Source organism: Ambystoma mexicanum, chromosome 9, assembly GCF_040938575.1.
Source record: "Ambystoma mexicanum isolate Mex_15411 chromosome 9, UKY_AmexF1_1, whole genome shotgun sequence".
NCBI lineage: Eukaryota > Metazoa > Chordata > Amphibia > Caudata > Ambystomatidae > Ambystoma > Ambystoma mexicanum.
The window spans coordinates 892,240,272-892,261,151 of record NC_090931.1 but is presented as its reverse complement, the minus strand read 5'-3'; the positions used below and the strand labels follow the sequence as shown (position 1 = coordinate 892,261,151).

Below are 20,880 nucleotides of genomic sequence, written 5' to 3'. Positions count from 1 at the left end.
CTCCGTATCGGCACTGACGTCACCACGCGTATAAATAGACTTGCGCAGCGTCCGTTGCTCAGTTCCGTTTTTCCGCGCTTCGTGGGGCCTCGGAATATCATTGCTCAGTTCTTCAGTCAAATATATCAATATATTCCTTGTGAATACTGACTCGTACTCGATGGCTTCCTCACCCGAACCGACGACTCCGCGGTCCGGCTTCAAAAACTGATGAGACTGTGGAAAGAAAATGTAGCTGACGGATTCTGACAGGATCTGTTTGTGGTGCCTGGGAATCGAGCACCATTGTTCGGAGTGCGAGGACTGCATGTCCATGATGGCGAAAGCCTTGAAGGAGCGTAAGGGGAAGCTCGAGAGAGGTAAGGCAGTTAAAACTTCTTCGAAAGTTTCCTCGGCGGAGTAGAGACATTCGTCTCCTCGCCATCACAAAAGACATTCTCGTTCTAGGTCTCGAAGCAGTTCCCATCACTCTTCGAGATCTAAGCATTCAAAAAAGAGACGTCGAAGATCCCCTTCCTCGTCTTCGTCTTCTGTTTCCCCAAAAAGGGTCTCCTGCCCCACAAAGCATAGCTCTCAGGCTGAGTGGGAGGAATTCAGGAAAAAGATGCTAAGCGTCTTCGAGAAAGCGGCCTCGACCCCCTCGAAGACTGCTGAGGGTGATACCCTGGGTAAAAGACCCGAAAAATCAAAAAGCCGTGAGTCGCAGTACCCAGCGAAAGAAGCCACTCGAGAGCATCACAAACCCTCGAGTAAAGGCAAAGTTGCGTCTTCGACGCCGTCGTCGAAGATCCCTTCGACACATAGATCGGCGTCGTCGACGCCATTATCGAAGGGTTCTTCGACGCACAGGTCAGTCGAGTCGACGCCGTCTTCGATGCCGACGCTGAGAAAGGATAAACCCACGGCCACCTCACAGCCAGTGGCCGTACCCAGAGCCTCGAGCACGAGAATGTCGTCGACAACCTCGAGTAGAATCCCGATACTCTCGAGTTCATCGAGGCCTCTACCACCTTTCTCAACGCCTTTTTCAATGGCTTTGATGGCTTCGAAGCCTTTAACGTCTGCGTCGACGACGTCGACGTTTTCTCAGCCAATCATAACAAATTTGGCTCCTTCTGCTCTGGAAATGGGATTTATACCATTTTCAAGACCTGGCCACTCCAGGGTCTTATCTCCTATTTATGAAGAAGGGGAGGATTCGGATCAGGAAAGACCTTTTGAGTTGCAGGGTTCTGCAACTCCTGCACCAGAGGAATTTACCTCTGAGGAAGGTAGGTTGAAAGACCTCCTTGAAACCCTACAGGAAGCAAGTGGGTTGGACACTTCCCCAGAAGTGGAATTTGCCACACCAGACCCAGGGGAACATGCTGAAACCCCTTATAGAACCTTGATGGCAAGGATAATGGAGTTTATGGGATGGTCCACACCCTCACCTGCTTTTCAGCAAGACAACCTCACAGACATCTTGGTCAAAGGTCCACAGGAGGATCCTGTGGTGCCATTTCATGCGGCATTACAAAAGAGAATATTGGCAAACTGGGAAACACCTGAGGTAATCCTGGCAGTTAACAAAAAATGATCAGCTAAATGTCGGGTGTCTTCTGCTGACCCTGAATATTTATCCTAACGCCCAACTCCGGAGAGTCTGGTTGTTCTGGCAGCTACTTCAGCAGGTAGTAAATCGGCTTACCCTACTGTTCCACAGGACAGGGATGATAAGAGATATGACTCTATGGCCAAAAAAGAACTTTCCGCATGTAGCATGGCGTTGAAATCCATCAATGCTACTTGTACGCTCGCAAGGTTCAGCCACACACTTTGGGAGTGTGCTTCATCAGCAGCTGACTGCCTCCCGCAGGGAGACTAAAGGGAAGCATTTCTCAACATCATTAAGGATGGTAAGGACGCAATGTGCGAATCCCTTCAGACTGGCATCAATTCTGCTGACAGTATCAGCAGGGCCATGGCGGCAAGTACAACAACCAGGAGATTTGCTTGGTTGCGAAAGTCTGGTTTTGCTCCAGATGTGCAAAGCAGACTCTTGAATATGCCCTTTTACGGCTCTTCTTTGTTTGGTAAGAAGGCGGATGACAGTTTAGAAAAACTACAAACATCAAAGGCAGCAGCAAAATCCTTAGGAGCTGCAATCCGTCAGACACCATATCGCCCCTCAGGAACGTCTTGGAGAGGTAAGTCCTTTCGCTTCTATTCCGCATTCGGAAAGGGCAGAGGACAGCCGGTTCAAAGGGGTCAGAAGAAATTCACCCGAGGTGGAGGGGGTAAAAACACAAAAGCCGCAGCAGCAGCAGGTGCCTCTTTACCCTCGACATCTGCATCAGCCGCCTCCAAACCGCTCTGAGGACTCTCTTCACAAAACACCAGTAGGGGGCAGGTTAACTCAACATATGACAGAATGGCAGGCTATTATGTCAGATGCTTGGGCATTGGAGACAGTTGCCCAAGGTTACTGCTTGCCTTTTCTACGCATCCCTCAGAGTCATCCACCGGGGAACAGCTTTCTGAGAGTTCCAGATCCGCTCCTCTTGCAGGAAATTGTAGACCTCTAGAGAAAGGTGCCATAGAACCAGTACCTGTAGCGGAGAGGAACAAGGGCTGGTACTCAAACCACCCCCCCCTTCTTTCTCATACCGAAGAAAGACGGAGGACTGAGACCTATCTTGGACTTACGAGAATTGAACAAGTTCCTCAGGAAGGACAAGTTCAAGATGGTAATTCTCTCTCAGATCCTTCAGGCCCTCCAGCTCCAGGACTGGCTGGTATCTGTGGACCTCCAGGATGCTTATTTCCATGTGCCAATCCATCTCAAACACAGGAAATACCTGAGGTTCGCAATTGGCGGCTCTCATTATCAATTTCGAGTTCTGCCATTTGGGCTGACCTCCGCCCGAGGGTCTTCACCAAGCTAATGTCGGTAGTGGCTGAAAGTCTAAGGTGGGAAGGGATCCACGTCTACCCCTACCTGGACGATTGGCTGATCAGAGCTGTATCTTCGGAACAAGCTCAGATCCAGCTAGATTATGTCTTGCCACTTCCTTCACAAACTGGACTTCTCCCTCAATTTAAAGAAGTCACAGATGATACCAACACAGAGACTCCAGTTCATTGGAGCGGTCCTGGACACTTCCCTGGGAAAAGCCTCGCCACCAGAGGTGAGAGCTCAAGATATTGTGCAGAAGGTCACCAAGATTCAAAATGCCCAACGTCTCCCAGCCTTCGACTTTTTGAGGTTGCTAGGCTTCATGGCATCCTGCATCTTCCTTGTGCCAGAGGCTCGCCTGAGAATGAGATCTCTTCAGTGGGCACTGAGAATTCAGTGGTCGCAATTCTCAGGGAGAATGACAGACCTCCTTCAGATTCCGGACAAGGTGGCTCGAGACCTTCAGTGGTGGGCCTGCCAGGAAAACATCTTGAAGGGGGAACTGTTTTGGCAACCATGGCCAGAGATAACAGTAGTCACAGATGCCTCACTCACGGTGTGGGGAGCCCATACCAACGACCATCAGCGGTCGTTGGTCTCCATCGAAGTCCAGACTACATATCAACCTGTTAGAGCTGAGAGCAATCAGACTAGCGCTGAAGGCTTTTCTGCCATCTGTACAGGGGAAAAATGTCCTGATAATGACAGACAACACAGTGGCCAGGCACTACTTCAACAAAAGAGGAGGCGTAGGATCACTACCACGGTGCAGAGAGGCAATGCAGCTCTGGTTTTGGGCAATTCAAGAAGGAATCTCTCTATCGGCAGTCCACCTAGCCGTAGAGAAGAACTTGACGACAGACGCTCTGAGCAGGCAGGGCACAGTTACCCACGAGTGGGGAACTAGCTCAGGAAGTCCTTCAGGAGATCTTCGCCCTTTGGGGAACCCCTCAAGTGGATCTGTTTGCCACCAGTAACAACAGAAAGTGCGATCTGTTTTGTTCAAGGGAATTTCCCCCGAGAGGAGCTCTAGGGGACGCGTTCGTAGTGGACTGGGAGTTTCCACTCCTGTACGCGTTTCCACCAGTCCCTGTCATTCCTCAAATGATCAGGAGGTTGAGGATTCCGGATGAACCATGATCCTAATTGCCCCAGACTGGGCCAGGAGAACGTGGTACACGGACCTTCTGGACATGTCCATCTGCCCTCCAATTCGTCTTCCACTCAAGGAGAATCTTCTCTCACAGAAGGGAGGTCAGGTTCTCAATCCAGACATCAGAACCCTCAACCTTCACGCCTAGCTTCTGAAAGGTTGAGATACAAGGATTGGGACCTCCCTGATGACGTCATGGAAGTGTTGCTTTCGGCCAGAAGGCCAGCAACAAAGTCTTTATACCACTGCTGTTGGAACAAGTTTTGCAGCTGGTGTAGAGAAGAGAATATCAACCCCTTTTCATGTGGTACACCAACGGTGTTATTCTTTCTACTCTACTTGGCAAATTCAGGCCTTCAAGTTAGCACTATCAAGGGCTATCTCGCAGTGCTATCGATCTTCAAGCGTACTGCGGAGGACCTTTGTATTTCAAATTACCCTTAGTAATACAATTTCTAAAGGGATTAACTAATGTCTACCCTCCAAGACCTTTCCAGGTTCCTTTATGGGACTTAAATTTAGTCTTAAATTTCCTGATGGGTACTCCTTTTCGAACCACTTCACTCTTGTTCGCTAAGATTTCTCACCCTTAAAACTGTCTTATTAGTGGCTTTAACATCTGCTATAAGGGTGAGCGAATTACAAGCTCTATCTTGTAAACCCCCTCATACAATTTTTCATAAAGACAAGGTTGTCCTACCGGTGAAGCCTATTTTCCTCCCAAAGGTGGTTTCTGAATTCCACATCACTCAGAAAATTACTTTACCTTCATTCTATCCGCCACCCCATCCGGGCAAAGAGGAAGAAAGGCTACATAGGCTGGACCCAAGGTAGGCTTTAAGCTTTTACATCAGCAGACTTGCTAGGATTAGGCAAGCAGACCAACTGTTTGTGGGTTACTCAGGGCACAAGTTGGGACTACCGATAACAAAACAAACCATTTCCAGATGGCTTATTTTGGCCATCCTGGAATGTTACAAACTTGCAGGGAAAGAGCCTCCTCAAAATCTTAGGGCTCATTCAACCAGGGGTATCGCAGCCTCCTCAGCCCTTCAAAGAGGGGTTCCGGTTCGAGGCATATGTGCGGCTGTCACATGGTCGTCCGCACATACCTTCACAAGATTTTACAACCTGGATTCCTCCTCTAGTCAAGAGGCTAGGTTTGGCAAAGCCGCATTACATTCGGTTCATTCCTAAAAGGAAACGTGGCATTTTACTCCCACCTCCAATTGCACACCACTGCTATGGGAGTCTATCAAAGATAAGGAATACGTCGGAGGACACAATCCCTTCGAAGAACAAGTTACTTCTTACCTTGTAACGTTCTTTCGATGGGATGTTTCTACGACGTATTCCTTTCGCCCCTCCCATCCATCCCCGCCGTAATACTTCCCTTGTGGTTGGAGTTTACGCTCTTTCAAGGTCAATAACCAATTCATGTAAAACAACTTTTAACGTCAAAACGGAACTGAGCAACGGACGCTGCGTGAGTCTATTTATACGCGTGGTGACGTCGGCGCTGATATGGAGGTCGTCGAGGGACATCGGCTCGAGGGACGTCGACGCGCTGCGCCCTCTCCTGAAAAAATGTTTCCGAGGCCAGCAAGCTGGGAGATGATCTATTATCAAAGATAAGGAATACGTCGGAGGAACATCCCATCGAAAGAACGTTACAAGGTAAGAAGTAACTTGTTCATCTATCACTTGTAGTCTACGGAGGTTCCATGATGTATTCCGTCCTGGAACATAACCTGTTTGATCTGGGTGTATTAATGTAGGGATCACTTGTTTCAGCCGGTTAGCTAGAACCGCTGTTAGTATTTTGGCGTCCTGGTTAATGAGGGAAATCGGCCTGTATGCGGTGCACTTTGTGGGTGGTTTCCCTGGCTTAAGGATCAGTACAATCATTGATTCTGACATAATGGTCGGTAATCGTGCGCTTTCATGTGCATCTTGATATGTCTCCAATAGATTTGGGGTGATGGTGCTTTTAAATGCTTTATAGAACTCTCCTGGGCCCGGGGATTTACCTGTGGGGAGTTCTGCTATTACACCCGCTATCTCTTCCTCTGTGAGTGGGGGGTCAAGTATTTGGGCTTGCTGTTAATTTTGGCAGTCTTATCTCTGCTAGCGCGTCAGTTATGTCCTCTGGGTCAACTTCTGGATTAGGGGCATACAGTTTTTCGTAGAAGCACGCAAATGAGTGGTTAATGTGTTCTTGGCTCCTAATCTCCGTCCCTGTCTCGTCTTCTAGCACTGTTATGTGTTCTCTTTTATTTTCTTGCTTAGTGAGCCATGCCAGGAGTCTACTCGATTTATCCCCTTCCGCATGCAATCTTTGCAGACACCTCCCATAATTCAACCGTCCCAGTTTCTCCCAGAGTTCTATGCATCTCGTTCTCAACTCCATCAATTCCTTAGGCTCCTCCCCTGCTGCCTGCGCCCTGTCTTCCTCTATTTCTATCTGCCTTTCCAGTTTATTAAGTTCCTCTATGGCTGCTCCCTTTAGACCTCCCATTTTGCCGATTGCTGCCCCCCTTATCACGACCTTGAACTCCTCCCAGTTTTGGATCTCAACACTCCCTTTAATCCTGTTCAAAGTAGTCATCTATTGCTTCTTGAAGATGTTCCTGAAACTCTCCCTCTCCCAGAGCCTCTGCCCGGAGTCGCCACGTTGGTATTGGGGCTTCCCCGTGTGTGTGCGCCCATGTTGCCAATATTGGGGCATGGTCTAAAAGTGTTCGGGCTCTAATATTAATCCCTGTGAAAATCGTGCAATGACTCGGTGCCGGTGAATATGTAGTCTATTCGTGTAAATATTCTGTGAGGTGCGCTATAGTGTGTGTACCCTCTCCTCACCCTGTGTACCTGTCTCCAGACGTCCACCAGCTTCAGATGGTCTAGGGCTCTCTGCAGTTCCTTGGCAGGAGGGGCTGGCTTCTTGTGCTTGTCATCCGACCGATCAAGGAGCGGGTTCAGGGCGCAATTGAAATCTCTGGCCCAGATGAACGTTGCTTCTCTGTATTGGGCCAATTTAGGTGTTAGTTTTTTGAAGAATTCTGTCGTATCATGGTTCGGAGAATAAGTATTGATTAGGCACACCTCCTTGTTTTCTAGCATGCCGTGCACCATCACCAATCTCCCTTCTGGGTCGATCTCCTTTTTAATGAGTTGGAATGGCACACCTGGGGCGATCCATATCAGTACTCCTCGTGCATAATTTGAGTATGTGGCACTATATACCTGCCCTCCCCATTTTTGATCGACTTTGCACTGTTTCTCTCGTGTCAAGTGCGTCTCCTGGAGCATTGCATCTTGACCTTCATCTTGTTCAGCCAGGCATAGACTTGCAGTCTCTTAACGTACGCGTTGAGGCCCCTCACGTTCCATGTTGCTATTGTTAGCTCATCCCGGCTCATGGATGTTTGTTATTCCGGCCTCGTCGTCCCATGGCCTTATACTCTTCCTCTCTTTCCTGCTGTTATTCTCCCCGATGCTGCCCAAAGTCGCCCCCGTAGGGCTCACTTTCCCTATACCTCGACGGTCGTGTCTCCAGGATCTTTGCTGCGTTCTGTACCAGTCGCTGTGTGCTGGTGTTTCCCCATTATAGTCTCTGTTGTTTCTTTTATTGCCAATGCCATCTTCTAACCATTCATTCAAGTCAATAACCCAAACTACAACTAAAGAACTAACGCCCAGCCACCCTCCCCCCTGCTCGGGCCTCGCCGCTTCTCTCGCCGTGCTCCTCTAGGCGAAGCAGACTCGCCGCAGCGTGATGCCTTAAAACTGGCATCTGAACTGGCTTACACTCTTTCCTGGGGCTGTGTTCCTCTCGGCTAATGCAGCTTGGTGGGGCTGGTTGCTCCTTCATATTTCCTTTCCTTTTCCTGACTTCATTTGTTTAAGTACTTGGCATCTTTGTTTCTGGCTATCTGCGGAACTCTTGCCCAGGCTGACCCCTACCATTGTTAGCGTTTCTCTGCTCTTGTTGGGGGATTCCTTGAGCATCCATCCACGCGTAGGCCTCCTTCGTAGATTCGAAGAAGTGTTTTTTCCCCTTGTATATCACCTTCAGTTTGGCCGGGAAGAGAAGCATATATCATATCCCCACTTTTCTGAGACGTTCTTTTGTGGGGCTGAACTGTGCTCTTTGTTAATGGACCGTGGCTGTATAGTCCAGATATTTGGTGATTGTGGAGGAATTCCTAGTGATCACCCCCTTCCCCTCGAGAATGCCAGTATCCTTTCTCTATCTTTGAAATTCATAATCTTGGCAATCATGGCTCTCGGAGGGGCGCCCGGCTGAGGTCTCCTCGTTAGTGCTCTGTGTGCCCGTTCTACCACAAAGCCCTGGGACAATGTTCCAGCTCCGACCTCCTGTAGAAGCATGTTCTTGATATATTCTGTGGGGTCGTTTCCTTCCTCTCCCTCCGGAACCCCGATTATGCGGACGTTATTTCTCCTCGCCCTTCCTTCTGCATCTTCTACTCTTCGTTCCAGGATCTTGACTTTCTGGAGCACCTCTTTCATTTGTGTCCGTGTGACGACAAAATCTGCTGTATTCTGTTGTACCTGCTGCTCCGTTGTTGTTACTCTGTCCTTCAGGTTTCTTGCATCCTGGCGAAGGAGGCCCACGTCCACCATGACTGTGTCCAGTTTTTGTTCTAGGGACGCTTTCAGGGCCCCTATGGCTGTGTGCATCTTATTCTCCAGAGACGTCTTTAGGGAGGCAATCGCCTCTAGGCTCTGTCCATCCTCTCCTTTGTCTAGTTGGTGTGGGGTATTCGCCTCTGTCATTACTGTATCCGGTGGATTCGGCTGCTTGTTGCCCGATGTCTTGGCGAAGGTGTCCATACTAACTTGTTTAGTTTTCCCCTCTGTTTTCTTGTTGGACATTGTCACTATGTGGGCCCTGGGCACAGTACTGTTGTCTTGCCCTTCGCCCGCGGCCTGTACAAAAGATCTGTGTGGGGTCGGGTTTTCTTGGGTGTGGGCTGCTGGTAACTGTTTTCTCTTTGTTTGACTTGCTGTAGTCTCTTGGTTCCCTTCCTGCCCCTCTTCCCCGAGCTTATGATCTCAGCATATGTTATCTCAGCCTTTGTCACCGCCTAGCGTAGTTCCTCGATGGGTTCTGCTCGGTTTATGGTTCAAGCTATGTGTCTCCCCTTGGGTTTGTGTGCCACGAGCCCGCCTCTTCTATAGTATCCGCGAAGGGTCTCGGCCTGATCAGCCGTGTTGTTATAATGGTTCTCTCTCTATGTGCGCTCTCCTTCCCTGTTCCACAATGCCCCCTTTGTTGCTTGGTATCTCTGCATGTAGAGCGGGGTGGGCGCCTCCCAACAGTCTCTTCACCCTCCGTTCCACAGGGCTATGATCTTTTCCCAGGGGCAGAGGGCTACGGCCCAGCCTACCGCTTATTTGTAATAGGTAGTGAATGCTTTTTGTATCCGCCCCACTCCTCCGATCCTCAGCACTCTCTTAGGGGTTCTGTCAGTTCTTAAGCGTTTCTATGTGCCTTTGGATGGAATGGGCTCTTCCCAGCCCTTCTTCACCTCCTTTACCAGTGGGTTATTATTATTCTTCTCCAGGGGGCCTGGGTTGCCACGTTTTCCTTAATTCTCATGCACTATGTGCTCCCCCCTTCCCCTCCAGTCCATTGTGCTCTCTTGGGGGTTTCCTTTTCTTCCCAGGTGCTCCTGTGGGCCTCCCAGCTCTCTCCTCACCTCCTTTATTGCTGGGCCGTGTTTATTTCTCTGGGGCGATTCCGAGTCAGCAGCTTCCTGCTGTGTCGCCCTCTCCGTGCCCTCCTATTCCTTTATGGATCCGCGCTGTCTGCCGGCCCTCCGCTGCCTTCCGGGTCTTCCTGCCTTGTATGTGGGGCTCGGTGGGGGCCAGGGAGGGTGCAGTCCTCTAGGCGGATCCCTGGCGCCCACTCCTTGCGTGCTGGGTCTGCGCCGGTGAGCGGGGCTTATTCAGCTCTCTGTGCCGCCTCCACTGTGGCCGCTCCGCTCTTACGGTCGCGGCCACTCTCCCGCCTCTGCACGGCCACCGCTGGTGTTCTTCTCCCCTCTCCGGGCCCACGGCTCCGTTCAGCAGCTTTTCTCTGTCTCCCGTCTCGGGTTGCCGCACTGCTGGGCTTTTCTCAGCAGGCCGCCATCTTGCCTTCAACGCTCCGTGAGTTGATACTCTTTTTTTATCTCGATCCACGGTCCGATTCTGCGCCGGATTCGGATCGAGTGGTTAATGGATCTTCCGATGCCTGCCTGTGAAATTTAAATTCAATTAGGTCAGTTTTGAGCGGATTATCCACAGGATTTTACAGGAGCTTCCCTGTTATGAGTCTTAACGCATGGCCGCTTAGCCACGCCCCGTCGAACCACCTTATGCAGCTCGAGGGTTTTCAACTCCTCCTTTTTGACCCTAGCCTCTTGTATCAACTCCAACTTGCCTGCCTCTCCAGCCTGTATCCTGCGTTCTATGTAGGCAAAATCTCTCCTCGGTGTATTCTCCACGAAAATCCTGTCCCTTTTCTTCTTGGCACCTTCCCTGATCAGCAGACCACGCCAGGTAGTCTTGGCCACCTCCCAATATTCCACGTCCCTGTATCATTTATATCGAAATATTCCTTAATCCCTGACTCCTCACGGAACCTGATATCCTAACAGAGGGAGTCATTACACCACCAACGTTAATCCGTCCTTCCATCCCCTCTAAAGAAAATCCCATGTAGACATGTGTGATCTGTACATCTAATCAACACGTGATCACAGGCTTCCACTTAGCCCATCAAATCTCTCCCTATACAGAGATATTCAATACGTGTGTATGTACCATGAGGCAGGGAATAAAAGGTATATCCCAAATCACATGGGTGGAGCCACTGAAGGCCATACACGTCTAAACATACCGTTAGGCTCCCCCGTCCCTGCCCCTTCAGCGGATCACCCCCCTGGATCTTCCTGCCTAACTAGGGGTCTGCCCACATGTTTAAGTCCCCGCCCATTATGCGAAAACCCTTAACTTCCACCATCAGTTGAGCCAGAGTCTTTGCCAAAAAGGCCTTCTGCCCCTCCTTTGGGCAATATATTGTATCAAAAGATATCGATACGTCCCCCCTTCTGCCCGATACCAACAAAGCCCTCCCACTTTGCCATCTCCAGACCTTCACCTCTGGTAACCTCAACCGCTTATACAGCAAGATCCCCCCACCCATCACCCGCCCGGAAGCCTAGTACTCCCCACCAAGCAGCCCCAATGGGATGTGTCTCTCTTCGCCCTCCGCCAACCTAGTTTCCTGCAACATGAACACATCTAACCCCGTTCTCTGAAACCCTCTTGCTACCAACTTGCGCTTGGTCGGAGAGTTTAAACCTTTCACATTCAGCGTCCCAACTGCCAGATGGTCAGCCTGTCCCCCCTTAATTCCACTCATCGTTGCCATCTCCCATTCCACCACATTTCAACCCATCTGTTGCACATTACGTCTGCAGATCTCAACAATCTTGCACCTTTTGCCATACCGCCCAATCCCCCTGTCACCCACCCTCCAACAGTCAACCCTCCCTCACCCTATACACCCCCTCCCATCCTAATCCCAGAGATGCCCATCAACCGCTGGGCCACCAACCAAAAAAAAGAACCTCTGCCCCGTCCCTATCTCTACATTATAACAAACAACCAGAACAAATGGCATAGCAACAAAGAACCGCTCCAAGAATCCTACCCACCCCAAGTACAAGCATAACGGGCTACATCCATTAATGTCACTTTACAGGCGGGAGTGTGTTGAGCCTTTGAAACCTCTGGCCCGAGGGACCCTTTTACGTTGTCTCAGGCCCCTCAATGCATCTTGGATCCTCGGCAGCTCCCCTCCCTCGCTCAAATTCCCTTCTCCACTCTTCTCGCTCTCAGAGAGATTTGTCGGAGGACCTGTTCTGCCTCTGCACCCTTCGTAAAATGGAAATCCACTTCCTTCATCTCGAATACCAAGGCAAACAGAAGTGTCCATCAGTAACGTATACCTCTGTCCGCCAAGCAGGCAGTAAGAGGTCGGCAGTCCCTGTGCCTGGCTAATGTGAAACTTGAAAGATCTTGGTATATTTGAGTAGTGTCCTCATTCATATTGGATGCATAGGCGTTTCGCAGGACTACTGTCTTCTCCGTATATCAAAGGAATTTCACCACCACCATTCTCTGGCTTCTTCCCATGGTCATCCCTCCACTATGCGCCTGTTCGATCTTGACCTCCATTTCACCTTTCTCCGCAAATAAGGCGTTCACCAGCGCTTTCACTGCTTTCACTGCATCAGTGTCCGACTCACCCTTCTTTTCTTGGAGACCAAATACGCGAAGGTTGTTCCTGCGTTCTCTATATTTTCGAGGTCGTCCATTTTCAAATGAAAATACTCGTCTCTGGTTTCAAGGTCCAACAACCTCCCTTCGAACTTCATTTCCACGAGGTCTGCGATAAGGTGGTTTTTCTCCACACCTTCAAACATATTCTCCTGGACCTTGACCCTGGCCTGCAGATCGAAACCGAGGCCTGTAGTTCTCCTCGCAGTGCCCTGATCTCCTGCAGAATGTCCTTTGTCTTCCTTCATAAAGGGGGCCTGGATATTATTCGCCAACCCCTGGTGGCGACATGCTGTCAGTGCCTCCTCCCTCCATTGCACAAAAGTCTCCTGAACTGCTGCAGGCTGTCTATGCCCCCTTTGGCGCTTGCCGCCAGCGTGGGCCCCAGTCAGGACTCCCTACAAGTATCGAAGCCTGCCTCTAGCCTTGAGTGTACCACCCATAGCAAGCCCTCAGACCACGCACCAGTGCTGCTTCAGTCCCCCGTGAGAGGCCTGGTGCTGCTTCTCTGTTCCCTTTGAAAGCCGGCATTAGACCCCAAACTCCAAACACACTGTAGCTCACCACAGGGGGAAGAGGCGGGCCCGAACAGCAACCCACTTCGTCAGTCCTGGCAGGCGCCCCGCCGCCTCAGGCTCCCCAGGCCGGCCGTGCACAAGTTATCCGTGGGCCTCCAGCAGGGCCTGTGCCCTTAACCTTGCAGTCTCTGGATGGGAATACATCTGGGTTACAGGTAAATCGAGCAGAGAACTCCACCCTCCACTGCCTTATCAAGTGTGGCTGCCGGCCACCTCTGCCTCCCCGCTCAATATAAAGCGGGACCCCTATCCTCCATGGCTCCACTTCTAGGGCCGGACTCTGATCTCCACTCCACTGCGGGTCTCCTACCAGCTCTCCAAGCCAGTATCAACATGCTCACTGACGCCCAACACTGAGCCCATCACCTCTGGGGGGCGATAGTAAATGACCTTTGTCCCTCCAGCACTTTATTTAGCAGCCCTGGGCTGGCTCCTCCACAGTTTTCACTATCCACTGGGCCACTGCTATTTCTGGGCCCTGTGCACTGGAGGCCTGGCCTGGACCCAGCCGCCAAAAGAGAAAGGGAAAAAAAACAAAAAAAGAAAAACCGTTCTGGCTGCAATTACCTCCTTGCAGCACAATGGTCTCACCAGCACTTCGCAGCCTCCTCCTCTGCTCCATCCGAGCTGCCCCTCCAAAACGGCTGCCCGTCCTGGTGAGCCCACTGCGGTCTGGGATGCTGCACCAAGTCACACTCCACCTGAGACTACACTGCCCATGCTCGTGCTCCACAGCTAGCCCTGACCGTGCCGGTGCTGTGCTGCTCTCCAGTGCAGCCAGCATTGCCTTCTACCTCCGTAGACCCGGGCCTTCTGCCGTATATTGCTCACCCACAGAGCACTTAAAAAAATGTCTTGTTCAGGTTCTCGCCACCATGGGGGATGGTGGTGAGAGGAGCTCCTCTACGACGCGACCATGCTGGTCCGCGCCCTTTGGTGGTCTCCGAGGCGGCCCTTTTTGACGAGTTATTCAAGGGAAGAGTGACTTGCCTACTTGAAGTTGTTAAAGTACTTTGAAGTGTATCTTGTCGAAGTCTATCGAGAAGTACAAATCACTGAAGCTGTAGTAGTAGTCCAAAGTATTGAAGCTGTGGTGATATGTCTGGTTGTCAGCAGATGCAATATTGTAGTAGTCTAAATAAAGTGGAGTACCGTGAGACAAAGGTGACTGTTCTCATAGTGAACCAAGTAGAAGTTGTTGAAGTGAAAGCAGTTGCACTGTGAAGTCATCCTGACAAATATACCATTGTGAATGTTAAACTGTTAACCAAGTACTGTGTATCGCTGGCAGTTGTGAATGTTGCATTTCTTTTGAACTGTGGCAAGTCTTCTAGAAGAGGTGACGAAGCGTTGTGGCTGGCATTATCATTGGTGCTGTTTGGTGGAAGTGGCAAGTGGATATTTCACCAAGGAGAAAAGGGGAAAAAAAAAGATTTTCTAAATTTGGAACTTTGGTTAACAAACCTTTACATTGACCTTGAACTATCAAGAACTGATTGGAGACATTTCTTTCTTTGGTTGAACTAAAACACAATTGACCTTGAATACTGGGGGAAGGGAACTCACCCAGGGCAGTAGACGGTTATTCAGAGAGTGTGAATGTTGTTCATGTTATGCTGTATAGCCATATATTTTCTTGGTGTATTTGTTGTTTAGTGTAAGGGCCAGTCACCCTGTGTTAGTGTTTCCCCTTAGCTCTGATTAGGCAGGGCAATCCTTAGCAAAGTAGGGATAGTGATGCATTTTGATTATATTTCTTTAAGAATAAAATTGACATATGTTGAGTAATCAACAAGCAATTTAGTTTCTCAATGTTGTGTTTGGCTGAGGGATGAATGTATGCTGGGGGATGGATCTTCTGAAGATTCCCTGTCTTTAGCAAATGTGTTGAGTTGCGTGTTCAATTTTTTTAATGTTGGAGTGTTTGGGAGGTCTATGTGTATTAAGTAGGGGGTTTCTCTGAAGATTCCCTGTTATTCATGCACAGGGTTTTTCGTTTTATGATTTGGTTGCATGATTTTGTATTTGGGTGGGGGGTGAGCGAGCACTGCGCGAGTGGCTGAAAGGATTCTATGGAATTAGCCAAATATGTCGGAGCACCTTTATGGAAGACCAGCATGGCTTAATTGGCCACTCTATGAAAAGATGCCCACTCATTAGTGTCTACAATCATATTTTAGCCCACTGTGCCTTACCAGAGGATAAATATCCATTGGCATATTAGGTGTCGCGCCAATGCTCGGCATTTCTCCTGTGATGGACATCAACAGCAACCGCAGGCACATGTTTCTGCCTTTTGTGGGGTGCCATCACTGAGGTGACGTTTCCTCTCTCCAGGCATAGAGAACAAGGGGTCTACATCTGGTTTATCATTAATAAGTCTTCCAAAAATGTGAGAGCTCCTCTACTGAGAGGAAACATGGCTTAAACGGCCTACTCAATGGGGTTACCTTGCTGGAGGTGAAGTATACATTTGGGGGTTTAGAATAGAACTGTGATGTACCACACTTTGATGCCAAGCATGGCTGCATCGCCCTTTCGGAAAGCCACTCAAATTAATACAAGAACATTGCTTCTCCTTACCTTGAGAGAACGAGAATGCCTATCCTTCCTTTAAAGCCCTGTGGAATACAGAATTAAATTAAAACATTTTCTGTACAGTGCACACAGCTGCCTGAAGCATGATTTGTAGGTTTAAGAAGGATGCCTTTTGGTAAGTATCCTGTCTCTGACACACGCGATCCGGGTGTGAGAGCACAACCATAATCACATACTTTTTAGGAAAACTCTGTAGTTGATGCATGTATTAAAGGTTCTATGTGATTACAGAGAATACATAACAGAGAATGCTTTTTCAGCAAAAACAAAAACGGTGAAAATATAGATTTTGGGGGGTGGACCCTCTGTTTCTGTATGTGCTATTGTGAATGGAAGATAGCACAGGGGCAACGTGCTGGTCTTGGAAGCAAGACCATGCAGAGCAACAGAGGTTCGAATCCTGGGTCCGAGCTTAGAAATCCAACTGAGGTATTAAGCGCATTATAAAAAAACAATCAAATCAAATAAATACATCAACTTTCACCCCAATCCCACCGGTTTTACCTCCTTACCCCACCCCATATCCATTTTTTTAAATGTTCAATGTTTTTTTCTCTGTTTTTGTTTCTCTGTTAAAGCATTCTCTGTAATTGTATTCTCCATTATCACTGGATACTGTATGTAAACTCTCAATAGGTTTCAGGGGTTCACAGTTATAGTTTACAAAAGTGGAATTCACTCCATTAACTGTCTAAACTTAACTTTCCCATAGTCAATTGGTTATGAATTTGTGATCCTGCTTATACCACCTGCCTTTCCAAACACTACTTTTATCCAACATACTTGTCTGCCTTGCTAAACTAAATCTGTATTCTATCTTACATTAGTAACCATCTACTCTGAAGTGGCCTAGAGTCTGCATGGAATAGGCCTAGGTGCAGTTTCGATTGTGTGTACTCCCACTGGACTACACATGAGTTTAATCTGATGGCGCATGTATGTCCACATCTGTAAGTTCATTTTGCTGTAAATGTGTGCATGGAGCTCTTTTGCTATGGTGGCACCTTGCAATATTACTAGAAAGGGTGCTGCATTGTTACCTATTATCACTCTGTGAGGGCCGTTTAGACTTCCTCATTCTTTTCCTTTCTACTTCTTAACTTTACAGGTTCGTTAACCTCCATGTTCGTTCGCCTACCATGTGGGGGTGTTGGGGTAAGTCTTTCCTTCCACTGCATGTAATAGCTGGTTGTTCAATTTTCCTTTTCTCTTCAAGTTTAAGTAGTGATTGAAAAGAGCTTTTTTGTATAAGGCCTGTGCTTCGCGGCGGGGGTTATGGTTTGCATTTATCTTGCACAATTACTGTCCTACATGAGAGAGAGTCTTGAGTTACACTGTTTGTACTCTCCTTATGTTCATGCAAGGGAAGCTTTATTTGCTGTTTCACATTCTGAGAGTCTACATTTTGTAAAGCCAACTGTTCTCTCATTTGAGAGTGAACTATGCTTTTGGTGCTAATTGCTTTGCAATGTTTGCTATGTTTCTGTAAGTGAAGATTTGATTAGTGCTTAGTTTGTTGTTTTTCTGTGCTTGAACAGCAGACCCAATGGTTTACGTTTGGTAAATTCAGCACTCGATTCGGCACTTGGATCTGTTTCATTGACTTTCTTTAAATTCATTCACAGGACGCTGAATGCAACTGATCATGCTATCTTCCTAGTATAATATCTGTAATGTTTGATCATCCCTTTCCTAGGTGGACAGTGACACAATTTGGAATGAGGTGCATTCATCTGGCGCTGCTCGGCTCGCTGTTGGCTGTGTGGTGGAATTAGTCTTTAAGGTGGCATCTGGCGAGCTGAAGGTGGGGCATTGCTGTATTTGGGAACATAATAAAGTTGCTGTTTTAAGTTTGATTAAGCTTGCATGCTAGTCTGTTGAGGAACATTTCTCCATCAGAATGTAATCATATTCACAACCATATGGATTCCCTAGTGTCAAGCAGCATCCTGGTTCACTTTTAAAAACCATAATCTACCCTACAATATAAAATCATAAGTGATGGTTTCATGTAACGTTTTTTTGTAACATTTCTGTAACGCTTGAAATTGGGATCAGCGTATGTCCTACAGACATGGGACTGGTGTCATTCCGTTCCACATATATCCCACTTTTAATGGTATACTGTCCAAATCTGCAATTCCTAAGGGGCTTGTAGTGTATTCACTGCTAAAGTTGTGCATGTGTGACAATTATGTGTAACTTGTTTTGTAACGCTTTCACTTGGGGTCATTGTACATCCTACAGACATAGGTCTGGTGTCATCCCGTTCCACATTTCGACATCTTTGATGGAATACTGTTCAAAGTGCAATTCCTGAGGCGTTTGACGTCCATTCACTGGAGATCATTCACTGATGAAGTTGTTTATAAGTGTAGATTTTGTGTAACATTTCATCCGATTCTGGTGTCATTTTGTCCGACATGCACCCAACTTTGATGGTATCCCGGTCCAAATCTACAATTCCTAAGGCGTTTGAAGTGTCTTAACTGATATTGACTGATTAAGTTGTGTGATGAACTTGTGTTAGTGACGTTACCGTGCCACTTTGACTTGGGGTTATTGTATGCCCTAAAGGTATGGGTCTGCTGTCATTCCGTCCCACATTCCTCCAACTTAGCTGGTATACTGTCCAACTTTTGGATTCCCCAAAAGGGGAGGTGGGTGCGAACGAAGCAACAAGCCCTTGGTGGGGAATCCCTACAAGCGCCCAAGCCGACGAGTCCAATGTGCAGCAGTCGCCAGGGGAGGGCGAACTATACAAGCTCCTCGGAGGGGCTGGGTACCAAAGGCGCAAGGTGGGTTGGGACCCCCTGGTTTGGGCACCAAGGGGGCAGAGCCCCCCAGCTGTTAAATAATAACCATGTGTTTTTGTTTCATTTTAAAAGGCAAAGGCTCCACAAAGAATTAGGGCACATGCCTCATTTATTTAGATAGCATCCATTCCCCTTCCCCATGGAAATACTTTTTTCTATGGCTTGATTGTTCCTCTACATTTGGGCACTTTTTTGAACTAGTCTTTTCCGTTTGATTTAATATGCCTGCTTTTTCTTAATCTTAAATCGTTTTTTGACTGACATGTGTCACAGATGAGACTTCCTGCTTATTTTCAGATTTCCTGAGTCTGTTAAGCAGAAGGCAATATTTTTAGAATACCGCAGAAGACTTTTTTGTATTCTCCTTGGTCGAATCCTTGGTTCACATGTCCTCTTTGTTTGACTCCTGAGCCCAGATATTCTAACTCTCTGACTGCATGTGTCCTTTTAGGCTCCCGAAATGTATACACAGGACATGCCAAACTGTGCAAAAACATACGATTCACCCCTTCCCAAGCGAATACCCAAAAGGATAACCAGGATGGATTTCCATTATTCCTCACCAGAATACTTCTCTGACTGAAAAATTATAACCCAACGCCCAACGATGGAACCGTTCGGGGCTTGATCCCACTGCAGGACTTATCTGCCTTGCTTTCACAGGTGCACTGCCTTGCTCCTAAGTTAGAGCCCCCTCCGGGCTCTAGTGATGGGTCTCCTCCTCAGGTGTCCGTGGCTCCTGACAGGGTCTGGGCTATAGACCCCAGCAGGCATAGAAACAGTTCCTTCACCTACACTGTTTTTTGGCTGTTATCAGAACCAGTGTTGAAGCACACAATAACCTCTGCAAAGTCTCTCCCAAACTGGACTGCCCTCACCTCTGCCCAGTAGTCTGCTCTCCTTGCTCCTTCATCTCCTGCATCAGTTTTTCAACTCTCCACCTCGTTTTATACAATGCTAGACCTCAGTGAGTAGTTAAACATGTCCCTGGTTATTCCCAGTCACCTAATTGTTCCGAGACTGTTAGTTCTGTCCTCTCGTCCGTTGCCTTTCTTCTTTTTTGTTACTCTCATGTGGTGCCTATCTTCATGTTTGTTTATTACATATTTGGAGCAGATCATGTGGACTGAGAGCTTGAAAGCTGTAGCTTCAAACTTTTAGTTATGCAGAGCTGTCCTGGCAGCCCAATACTCTGCACCGGTGCTTCCTGCACTCATTGGATGAATGGCCTCCCTGTCTACTCTTGCTCACGTAGGTTAGAAGCCTCTAGATCTCACACCGATCCCCATCTTCTGGTGAGCCTATAACTAGGAATGTGAGCGTGTTCACAACCTGCTTGCTTGCAACGCCGATCGTCACTAGTGCAAGTCAGTTTACAAGCCTCCCTCTGGCTCCTCTCCATTTTGCTTTGAGCAATTGTGGTTTTTCACAGTCCTTTGACTGTTAAGTTTCTCTGAACCGCTGCATGTTGTCCCTTTATATTTGCCCATGAATTTACTCAGTCACAAGAGATTAGGGAGAGGAGTAAATCTCTGGATAGAATCCTCCATGATTTGCATTGTGAAGTTGGTGGCTTCCAATACCATCCCCCTCCAGAGCATTCTGGTCCTACCCTTCCCAAGCCCAACATGTGACTTTGTCACAGAACCTTGAGAACCACATTACATTTGAACACAATGTTAAGCAAACAACACCCCCAAACCCTTGAGGAACATTGTGGGAAAACACTGTACTAAATGCTCTGTAGTGACCTGCCCCATCCTTCAACTAAGATGTGGACATCCTTAACAGGTCTAGTATTTCCCTTCCATACTGGTTCATATACCAAAATGGAAACAATGGTATGTGAAGATGCTAAGTTCACTAGCATTTCCCTTTCTACCTAGTTCAATCTCGCCTTATCCCAAGGGCTGCACTTCCTTTTCCATTCACTTGTAAAATGATCTCTTCTTTGTCATGCTCTCCCACTACCATCGTTACCCAGGCCTTTACACCCTGCTCTGTTCCCTGGACAAAGGGAGCCCTAAAATCAAATTTTCAATTTTTTTAGTCTTATCTAGGGGCTTTCTCTGCCACTGCAATAATGACTAAACAATTTGCATTTCATGTATTTGGCTTAGACAAGATTTCCCTTAACCCTTTATGACCAGTGGTCGAAGTGTACGAAAAGTAGTAGTGGAACTATGTTCCCTGCTGGTCTGCCCCTGCTCGCCACAAACCCCATTGCCAGGCTCCCTGCCACGTGCAAACACCTAAACAAACACACCTTTTGTTTAAGGGAATTCTCAGTGCAGGGCACTGAAGTGCTAGTTTCCACTTCTTCCCACACTGTTATTTTAAAACTAAAGCATTCCGGAAAGGTTTCTTTTTAAAATAAAAGTTTAGGAAGAGACCATTTTTTTTTTAAAGTAGAAGAGAACTGCTCCCAACCGCTCCCGCCCACTT

At 48.0% G+C, this 20,880-nt stretch overlaps 1 protein-coding gene across 6 annotated transcripts in view; it reads left to right on the top strand.

Moving 5' to 3' along the window:
- Nucleotides 1-20,880, top strand: part of HDAC4 (histone deacetylase 4) — a 2,586,716-nt gene that overhangs the window by 2,100,546 nt on the left and 465,290 nt on the right. For all 6 annotated transcript variants that reach the window (XM_069616020.1, XM_069616021.1, XM_069616018.1 and 3 more), the window contains 2 exons: nt 16,728-16,774; nt 17,316-17,423. In XM_069616020.1, the coding sequence (XP_069472121.1) occupies nt 16,728-16,774; nt 17,316-17,423 (155 nt within the window). The remainder of the gene's footprint in view (nt 1-16,727; nt 16,775-17,315; nt 17,424-20,880) is intronic.